The sequence below is a fragment of the Aquarana catesbeiana genome, linkage group LG11 (assembly GCF_042186555.1).
Source record: "Aquarana catesbeiana isolate 2022-GZ linkage group LG11, ASM4218655v1, whole genome shotgun sequence".
Taxonomy (NCBI): Eukaryota; Metazoa; Chordata; class Amphibia; order Anura; family Ranidae; genus Aquarana; species Aquarana catesbeiana.
Genome location: NC_133334.1, coordinates 85015435 through 85026471, shown reverse-complemented (window position 1 = coordinate 85026471; position 11037 = coordinate 85015435). Strand labels below are relative to the sequence as shown.

The 11037-nt window shown below is 39.6% G+C and overlaps 1 protein-coding gene across 1 annotated transcript; it reads left to right on the top strand.

Moving 5' to 3' along the window:
• Positions 1-769: 769 nt before the first annotated feature.
• Positions 770-10735, top strand: LOC141112977 (interferon-induced transmembrane protein 5-like). The gene is made up of 2 exons (XM_073606059.1): positions 770-955; positions 10471-10735. The coding sequence occupies exons 1-2, from the start codon at positions 770-772 to the stop codon at positions 10693-10695; spliced, it is 411 nt and encodes a 136-aa protein (XP_073462160.1). The 3' UTR covers positions 10696-10735.
• The last annotated feature ends 302 nt before the right edge of the window (positions 10736-11037 follow it).

The window sequence follows — 11037 nt, the reverse complement described above, 5'->3', positions numbered from 1 at the left end:
CGACCTGAGCCGCCCGACTGAGTGCCTGAGGGAGGAGGGCCCCCCCATCCAACTTCCAGGTTTGTAATGTATTAGTAGGTGTATGCTCACTATTCTATGAGAAGAACATGCATGCTGAGCTCAGTGGAATCCCTGCTGCTGGCCTATTTGTGCACTACATTTACAATTATTCCACTAGGTATATGTTACATGTAACACTGTATAACAGTTAATATAATACCATATGTAAAGTTCATTTTTTTTGTGGGGGGGGGGCTGTTTGCAGGGGGGCCCCATACAACATTTTGCTATGGGGCCCTGTGATTTCTAGTTACGCCCCTGGCCCAGTGTATTTAAAATAAGCACCCGGTTTCTTAACAATACCATCAAGCTTTTTGCATAAAGCATAATTTATTTCCATTTATGTCACATAACTGTTTCATGAAAAAGTTATAACGGTGGTAAAATCTAGCTTAGGCAGGCTCAGCAAACATACAAAATGTACATCCAAGAGGCAACCACAATGACTATGTACAGAAAGGGACCCTGTAATACAAGAAAGGAGGGGACAGGCCTGGTCTGCAGAGAGCTTTATAAAGAGGGCACATGTGACAATCTGTCTCTTCCCAGACATCTTTCAGGAGTTTCTTATCTCCTTTCACAACTATTTTCTGGCTTTCTATAATCTGGTGTATCTGACTGTCTTCTCAGATATCCACTTATATTACATATCTTGTTATTGATCTTATATACTTTTGTTTCCTATTCTTTCCAAATATTCTTCACCATTATGGACACTTCTTACCCCCGTGAAGATATATTTGCGTCACACCCCAATAAGCCAGCTAATTCTCACACTGTTGTCAATATAGGGGCCCCCACAGCTCCCAGGGACCACCTATTATGGTCTGTATGTAACACTGTGTACCTGAACCTCTTCTGTCTTGGATTCATGGCGTTGGTCTACTCAGTCAAGGTAAGGAAAGGGAAGAAAAAAGAATATTTTAATGTTTAATGCAAATTCTACAGACTGGTCATATCTTTTTGTAAATGTTTTTGCTGCTTTTTTTCTTATGTTTTACATTTTTTAATATTCATACTTTTGGTAGAAAGTTACTAATAACAGAAGGGAGTTGAATTACAAAAAACAAAAGACAGTAGGGTTGATTTACTTAAGGAGTAGTAGAGGCTGCTCACTGATCAAAGTGAATGTTAGTAAATGCAAAGCTGTGTTGACTTTGATTATCCAATCATGTGCTAGCAAAAATTCTGTTTAATAAATTTCTTTCACATTATTGGGTTATTCAGCCCAACATTTCCTTTGCTAAGGAAATGGCTTCATTTCTCTTAGGAAATTGACTTCCATAGAGTTTATGTATTATGCCATCCCTAGAAAGATGAACCATCTAATGGAGCTAAAGTGATTGTAAACCTCTTACATGAAATATAAATCAAAGCATAACCTCCTATAGTATATCCTACTATAATATAGTATATAGTATATATACTTTTCTCAATCCAAAGCACTGTCATTTCTATCTGCTGCTTTGTTCCGCTGCTATGGGTCTCTTCTAACAAGTTTTCCTGACACCAAGAATTAAAAAGGTGACAGCCTGTGATTGACAGCTTAAACTCTGTTCCTGTGTGCTGTGTGAAGGTGGGAGGGGGTCCCTTCCCTCCAATCTCTCTCACTGAGCAGTGCAGAGTGTAACTTTAACTCCCCATCCACTGCTTTCTGAAAGCTCATACAAGCTGTATAAATGCAGCACTTTGAATAGATGTAGAGAAGAGCATACTGCAGATAAACAGGTACAACTTATGCAGGAGGATTTGTTTAATCTCTGTGCATCACCTGATGTAAGGGTTTACAACCACTTTAACACAATGAGGGTGATTTACTAAAGGAGTAAAGGCTGTTTATTTTAAATAATTTGTGTTTGGTTGGTAGAATGTAGGTTGACTTTGGCAAATTTAGCGAACAAAGTGAAGCTGCTCACTTTGAACACCCTATCACATGTTAGCAAAAATCTTTTTTCTTTTTTTTTTTCTTGCATCTGACTAGGTGTTTAAACACAATTGTACCTTACTCCCCAACAATTGCCTGGCGATGTTAATATTCAATTTGCTAGGTCATGCGTGCTCAACCTGGGGCCCTCCAGCTGTTGCAGAACTACAAGTCCCATCATGTCTCTGCCTTTGGGATTCATGCTTTTAACTGTCTGCCTTGCAATGCCTCATGGGAGTTTCGCAACAGCTGGAGGGCCACAGGTTGGGAACCCATGTGCTAGGTGATCATCATCTACACCTTAATTAAATCGACCCCAATACAGAACCTTTACAAATCATTTTTCCAACAGTGGAAAGAACAACCCCTGTTCTGCCGCAATATTGCACTTATTGCAATTAATTCATTCTTGCTTGTTGACATACATTAGAACTTGGGTCTTATTTACTTGTTTGGTTTCTTTAGCTTTTTCTCATATGTTATATGATTTGCTAACAGTCGTTTTTAGAGCCCCAAATAATAGTTTTATAATTATTTTCCTTATTAATGCACACGACCCAACCTCGTTACAAAAATGTATGAGGCTATAGAGTTTCAAAAGTACCAAAAAATATTTGTTTTTGAATATAACTTACTGGTAAATTGGAAAATGAATGATATATGCTACTGTATAACACAAATTTTATATTATTCATAATAATTTACAATGGTGCCAGTTATGACAGCTCTCCAGAAATTACTTATTGAAGGAAATGATGTATTTAGAGCTATAGTAAGAATATTTGTTTTGTTCAGACAAAAAAGCAAGCTGTTTAGTGAGCAGATTATTTTTAAAGTTTTGGTGAGAATATCATCAAAAGGAACGTCTTTTAAAGTTTATTTTAAATTGATTCCAGCTATGAGATCAATACATTTTTTATTGTGAGTAATTTGTAAACTTTGTGCAATTTCAAATATATGTACATGGAACAATCCATTTTTAGGCTTTTTTCCTTCTCTTTTTGCCTGGTGATCTGGCCAGTAACACACCTCCTGTATTAGGGTGCCTCCACTCTGGATGAAGGAGCACAGAGGACACCTTTGGGCAGCAACATTGTCAGTTTGGTGGGAGGGGGATGTTAGAGGTACTAGCAGATAAAGATACACTAAAAAAATTGAAGTCAAACTTCAGCCCACACTTTTTAAGCAGCTATAGCAAACAGTCGTGTTCCTTTTGGGATAAAGGTCTTACACAAATAAATAAAAGCTGATTGTTGTAACTCTCCATTTTTAGTGGCAAATGGTTAGTCTTAGCCCTGTAGCTGCTACATTTCGGTGGCAAATGGTTAGTCTTAGCCCTGTAACTGTTACATCTGCAGGACTTCTTGCTCTGTTGACAACCAACAGACTTGCTGGCAGGATCACCAGGTGAAAAAATAGGAAAAAAAGCCTAAAAAAGAAAACAAATGGAGCCATCACATGTGAGAACTGGTAGGCTGCAATATAAGAAATGTTTACTTTTAGGTTTAATACATCATTAATAATCTCAAGCAAGACGGAAGATACAGCTTTAACCACTTGCCGACAGCTTAACCTCCCTGGCGGTATGATTATTTCAGATTTTAGGTGCTGAAAGCGGTACAATTATTTTGCACAGAAATATGGCGTTTCATATTGTAGGCCTGTAATTCTTAGGAATAGTTCACTTAAATCTGTCCAAACAAGAGTCTAGTAGACATCCCGGGTATGATAAAGTTTGAAAAACGAAATAAAAAATTATAATATAATAAATAACTATAAATAATTAAAACACATAATAATATAATAATAATAAAAATTATATAATAATGTAATCAAATCAAAAACACTGAAATTTGCACAGTTGCAGAATTTTAGCTTTTATTACTTTTAGTGTTTGATGACGGATCTCCCCACAAATCACTATCGCTCAATTCTGCAAGTGATTATAATTTATTATCGCTTTTTTCTAGCTGGTCTAAAACCACTTTTGATGTAAAGGGACAGTTTTGGTTGCTATGGACAATCTCCAGTTTCCTGGCAGAAAGAACAGTTTTATATATATAAAACTGCATGCAGGACACTGGGCAGACCACTAGGGACAAAGGGGATGTGTAGTTATTTGATACAGTACTGTAATCTGTAAGATTACAGTATGCTGTATCTATACTATGTGTTTCACTTTTGAATTTACCGCCGAACTCCATCCCCGTGCGTCGCAACGCTCGCAGGGAACGGAGCTCGGCACTGTGAATCGAGCGAGACACAGCGGCTCGCCGATCACAGCGGGGAGACATCGCAGGATCCAGGGGACAAGGTAAGTAATCTCTTCCTGGATCCTGCGATGCAAGCCCGAGTCTGGCTCGGGGATACCGCTTTTGGTATGTAAAATCCACCCCGAGCCAGACTCGGGAATACCGCCAGGGGGGTTAAAAACACCAATATACGTTGGCAGAATGGCACGTGCAGGCATATTAACGTACCTGTATCTTGCCCTTTAAGACGTTGTATTGTGGGCGCGCGCCCGCCGCAAGCTCCGTGAGTGTGATCGCGGGTCCCGCGGACTCGATGTCCGTGGGGATACCCGCGATCGTCTCACGGAGAGGAAGAACAGGGAAATGCTGATGTAAACAAGCATTTCCCCGTTCTTCCTAGTGACAGGACACTGATCACAGCTCCCTGTGATCGGAAGCTGTGATCAGTGTCGTGACACACATAGCCCATCCCCCTACAGTTAGAACACATCCCTAGGGCACACTTAACTCAGCGCCCCTTAGTGGTTAACCCCTTCACTGCCAGTCACATTTACACAGTAATCAATGCATTTTTAATCGCACTGATCGCTGTATAAATGTGAATGGTCCCAAAATAGCGCCAAAAGTGTCCGATCTGTCCGCCATAATGTCGCAGTCACAATAAAAATCGCTGATCGCCGCCATTACTAGTAAAAAAAAAAAATATTAATAAAAATGCCATAAAACTATCCCCTATTGTGTAGACGTATAACTTTTGCACAAACCAATCAATAAACGCTTATTGCGATTTTTTTTTACCAAAAATATGTAGAAGAATACGTATCGGCCTAAACTGAGGAAAAAAATGGTTTTTTATATATTTTTTGGGGATATTTATTATAGCAAAAAGTTAAAAATATTGCGTTTTTTTCAAAATTGTCGCTCTTTTTTTGTTTATAGCGCAAAAAATAAAAACTGCAGAGGTGATCAAATACCACCAAAAGAAAGCTCTATTTGTGGGGAAAAAAGGACATCAATTTTGTTTGGGAGCCATGTCGCATGACCGCACAATTGTCAGTTAAAGCGACCCAGTGCCGAATCGCAAAAAGTGCTCTGGTCTTTGGTCAGCCAAATGGTCCGGGGCTTAAGTGGTTAAGAAATATACATATTGTGTTTTTTTGCTTGAATAATTCAACCTGCGTTCCATAACTGTATAAACTACAAATGTATTCTAGGCTTAAAAGACACAAAAAAATAAATAAACACGAGCCTTGCATGGACATTTTAGTAATAACAGACTGACAATGTGCTCCACTGAAATAGAGCAGCCCTTAATTACAGGGCTGGTTTATGCTCTGCTTTGTGTCTCTGCTACTTTGTGGCAATGTGTTTATGTAAACCAACAATTTGCTGTCTTTTGCTATAGAGGATTCCTCAGTTTTCCGGACACCTGACCAGTCACAACTGCCACTTAACAGAAATAGAGCTTAAGACTTCACTGGGTCTCCAGGGTCCAATGGAGGAAGATTCACATCACTGTCATGTAATATAACAGGCACTACTTTTTCAGTGATTGCAAGAAATTAGAAAGAATACTGAGCACCACAATCAAATAAATTAAATAAGTAGAATACATTAAGTCATGACCATAGTTCATCAATGGTCACATTCAGGGGCGGACTGAGATAGGAGATTATGGGTCCCCCAGGCAATCAGAGATTATGGGGCCACACAGTATACACACACACAGTATACAATCACACAGTACACACATACATGTACACACAGTATACAAAGACAGATGTAAAAAAACACAGATTTATACATACTGTCCCTGGTTTTACTGAGGCTGGCAACCCTGATGGGGCCCCCTAGTGGCCCAGGGCCCTTGGGCAGTGCCCGAGTGGCTCAATGGTCAGTCCGCCCCTGGTCACATTAAAAAAGCAGAAGACAATACAAACATCATTATTTTCTCCATCAGCTCATCCCCCACAGTTATTAACTTTTGTATCACTTAAACTTCCCTCTTAGGCCGGGGTTCACATATGTGCGGCCGCAGTTTGCAGCCCGGGGTCCGGTGCGTTTCTGTTCACTGGTTCAGATGCAAATCAGGTCCGAATTTTTTACCTGAGTTCGCACTTGAACCAGACCCAAAAGCGCACAGGACCCTTTTGGAAACTGCACCACGGCCGCCCCGGATATGTGTGAACTTGCTCCATGGAGAGGTTAAAACCGCATCTAATTCACATATACAGTGGGGACGAAAGTATTCAGACCCCCTTAAATTTTTCACTCTTTGTTATATTGCAGCCATTTGCTAAAATCATTTAAGTTAATTTTTTTTTCCTCATTAATGTACACACAGCACCCTATATTGACAGAAAAACACAGAATTGTTGACATTTTTGCAGATTTATTAAAAAAGAAAAACTGAAATATCACATGCTCCTAAGTATTCAGACCCTTTGCTGTGACACTCATATATTTAACTCAGGTGCTGTCCATTTCTTCTGATCATCCTTGAGATGGTTCTACGCCTTCATTTGAGTCCAGCTGTGTTTGATTATACTGATTGGCCTTGATTAGGAAAGCCACACACCTGTCTATATAAGACCTTACAGCTCACAGTGCATGTCAGAGCAAATGAGACTCATAAGGTCAAAGGAGGTATCTGAATAGCTCACAGACAGAATTGTGGCAAGGCACAGATATGGCCAAGGTTACACAAACATTTCTGCTGCACTTGAGGTTCCTAAAAGCACAGTGGCCTTCATAATCCTTAAATGGAAGACGTTGGGGACAACTAGAACCCTTCCTAGAGCTGGCCATCTGGCTAAACTGAGCTATCGGGGGAGAAGAGCCTTTGTGAGAGAGGTAAAGAAGAACCCAAAGATCACTGTGGCTGAGCTCCAGAGATGCAGTCGGAAGATAGGAGAAAGTTGTAGTTAGTCAACCATCACTGCAGCCCTCCACCAGTCGGGGCTTTATGGCAGAGTGGCCCGACGGAAGCCTTTCCCCAGTGCAAGACACATGAAAGCCCGCATGGAGTTTGCTAAAAACCACCTGAAGGACTCCAAGATGGTGAGAAATAAGATTCTTTGGTCTGATGAGACCAAGATAGAACTTTTTGTCCTTAATTCTAAGCGGTATGTGTGGAGAAAATCAGGCACTGCTCATCACCTGTCCAATACAGTCCCAACAGTAAAGCATGGTTGTGGCAGCATCATGCTGTGGGTTTTTTTTTCAGCTGCAGGGAGAGGACGACTGGTTGCAATAGAGGGAAAGATGAATGCAGCTAAGTACAGGGATATCCTGGACGAAAACCTTCTCCAGAGCACTCAGGACCTCAGACTGGGCCGAAGGTTTACCTTCCAACAAGACAATGACCCTAAGCACACAGCTAAAATAACGAAGGAGTGGCTTCAAAACAACTCTGTGACTGTTCTTGAGTGGCCCAGCCAGAGCCCGGACTTAAACCCAATTGAGCATCTCTGGAGAGACCTAAAAATTCTGTCCACCAACGTTTACCATCCAACCTGACAGAACTGGAGAGGATCTGCAAGGAGGAATGACAGAGGATGCCCAAATCCAGGTGTGAAAAACTGGTTGCATCTTTCCCAAAAAGACCCATGGCTGTATTAGATCAAAAGGGTGCTTCTACTACATACTGAGCAAAGGGTCTGAATACTTAGGACCATGTGATATTTCAGTTTTTCTTTTTTAATAAATCTGCAAAAATGTCAACAATTCTGTGTATTTATGTCAATATGGGGTGCTGTGAGTAAATTAATGAGGGAAAAAATGAACTTAAATGATTTTAGCAAATGGCTGCAATATAACAAAGAGCGAAAAATGTAAGGGGGTCTGAATACTTTCCATCCCCACTGTATGTGAACCCAGCCTTAGATTGTAAGCTCTAACGAGCAAGGTCCTCTGATTCCTCCTCTTTTGAACTGTCTTGCAACTGTAATGTCTGCCTTCATTTTGTAAAGCAGTGCACAAACTACTGGCGCTATATGAAACCTGTATAATAATAATAATAATACATTTAGGAACAATGTACAGTAAAGCATATTAACCAGTTAGAAATCCCCTTTATATTTGGTATGTGGCTATAAATGAAAGGCATCATACTGGTAATTCATCTATATATACAACTCTTTTTTTTATATAGACTGACCTAGGTATTCATCTCATTTGCATAGAAACAAGAATACTGATCCTTATGGAATTTTCACTTTCCAAAGTGCATTTTTCTCTTAGCTTAGTGAATATGGGAAGCTAAGTGAAAATTCACCTTGCAAAGAATACCCAATGGTGCAAAAATATTTTTTTATTCTTTATTTGTATTGTTATATTGCAAAAAAGATCACCCACAGCAAAGAAGTCAGATACACATACAAGCAGCACACTATAGTCTCCCACATAAGGCATATACAAAGTGACAAATCGGTTGTTATGAAGAATGGTCATAGAAACAGTACAAGAAACTTTGAACATTTAAATAAAAAAAAAAAAGGAAGTGCAAGTTGGTGCAAGAATAATAAAAAAAGACTGAACTAATTATTTGCTAGGCTATTTGAAAATGCGCTTTGCAAAACTTACTTAGTTTAGTAGATAAGTTAAATTATTATATTATTATTATACAGGATTTATATAGCGCCTACTGTTTGCACAGCGCTTTACAACATGAGGACAGACAGTACAGTTACAATACAATTCAATACAGGAGGAATCAGAGGGCCCTGCTCATTAGAGCTTACAATCTAGAAGGAAGGGTCAAGTGAAACAAATGGTAATAACTGTGGGGGATCAAATGATGAAGAAAATGAAAATACAGTTGTTAGGTGTGGGTAGGATAGGCTTTTCTGAAGAGGATTGTTTTCAGGGATTAGCTAAAAGCTAACAGAGTAGGAGATAATCGGATAGATTGGGGTAAGGAGTTCCATAGGATAGGAGAGGCTCTGAAAAAGTCCTGGAGGCGAGCATGGGAGGAGGTTGAATCTGTGCTATCTTCTATCATCCAATTATGTGCCAGCAAAAATCCTGTTTCATACCCAGCACATGACTAGGGATTCTTTGCAAAGTAAAATTTCACTTAGCTTTACCTCATTCACTAAGCTTAGGGAAAATTTACTTGCAAAGTGAACATGCTTTATAATCGAAACCCATTAAACATGCTCTAGGAAATCAGCCCCACCAGAATGAGAACAAGAAGAAAAAGGAAATCTCCCCTATGTACACACACCTTGGAGAATTTACAATCTGACAAAAAGATCTCATTAGTAAGGGCACAAACAGATGTTCTAACTTATTTCCTCTCTATCCGAAACTCATAAACTGTTTGGGTTGGAATTGGGTTTTAAAGTAGAACTATAGTAGAACTATAGCTTCCAATTGAAACAATTTAACTATAAGTGCATTTAAAACTACAGTTTTTTTAATTGCCCTGCAAAGGCCTACAAATACAAGATAAACCCTCCAGTACTGTCCACCTAATACAGCTTCCTGAGATGGTGGGGCAACGATGCAGTCCTACTCCGGAATTCAAAGCAGAGTTGCCACTCTCATGTAAGCTGTGCCAATTAGCACTGCAGTGGGATGAAAAAATGTTGCAAGGGTGTGGCTATTATCAGTCACTGCTGATTCACAAGGTTGTGCTGATTCACAAGTTTGACAGCACTGCCTCTATTGCCAAAGCCCTGGTACTGTGAGCTGCAGTGTCTGGGAAGGGGAGCGTATGAGACACAAATGAAGGAGGGTTTGGCTCAGCAGAACGTAAATACGTTTTTGGTTTATATTATGAGGTTTGCTCATTCCATATTACTGCATTCAGTACTTGTTTAGTCTGTGGTACAGAATTCTTTGGTTGTATTATAGCCACCGTTCACACTGAATGCGGCTCAATCGTGCTACCTCAGCGTGATTTCAAAGCCGCCGTTCAGTGTGATATCATGTCCAACTTGCTGACATCTGTGTAATTTCATGCACAGTTGTCAATGCAAGTCGCACATGAAATCGCCAAAAATAGTACAGGAACCTTTTTCAAATCAGTGCAAGTCAGAGTCACACTGATTTGAACGGTTCCACAGGCACAAATAGGGTGCGACTTGTCATGCTATTTTGAACTGTCAAATCATATGACAAGTCGCACCGGTGTGAACTGGAGCTTAACAAAAAAGTTGAGTAAGAGAAATGCTGTTTTATGAGATTTGTAATTTTGTAAGGAGTAATCCCATTCTTATCTCTTTATAGGCACGAGATCAAAAGGTACAAGGAGATGAACGCGCTGCCCTTATCTTTGGCAGGAAAGCACGCTGCTACAATATTCTGGCCACTATATGGAATATCACCCTGCCTGCTTTGCTGCTGGCTCTACTCATCACAGGCATTGTGCACCTATCACAGGTTGTAAATGCTTCCATTGACCTCTTCCACCTTCGAGACTACATGGGCAGTACGGAAGATGATAACAAGTAATCCAAAATCCATCATTAAATTAGATGGGAAACAACTGCGTGTACTTTGAGAAAACTATATATATATATATATATATATATATATATATATATATATATATTAATAATACCAAACAATTGACATTACTGACCAGTCACACAGCCACCATGAACAGTCTGACAGAAATCCTAGCACGCAGAAAAGTCCATGTAACAAACAAGGAGAAGAGAAGACTTGAACATCACCAACTAAAATATGGAAAGATAATTTCTTACTTTTGTAAACAAAATATGCATTATTCATCTTCGGAAAATTCTTTTTACAATGGATTTTAGGGAAAATACATTGACACATGTTGAAGGA

Excerpts from the sequence above, each read along its gene's own strand:
- LOC141112977 (XM_073606059.1), top strand. The coding sequence starts at position 770 with ATGGACACTTCTTACCCCCGTGAAGATATATTTGCGTCACACCCCAAT. Across the intron at positions 956-10,470 it reads CGTTGGTCTACTCAGTCAAG|GCACGAGATCAAAAGGTACA; the intron begins GTAAGGAAAGGG and ends ATCTCTTTATAG.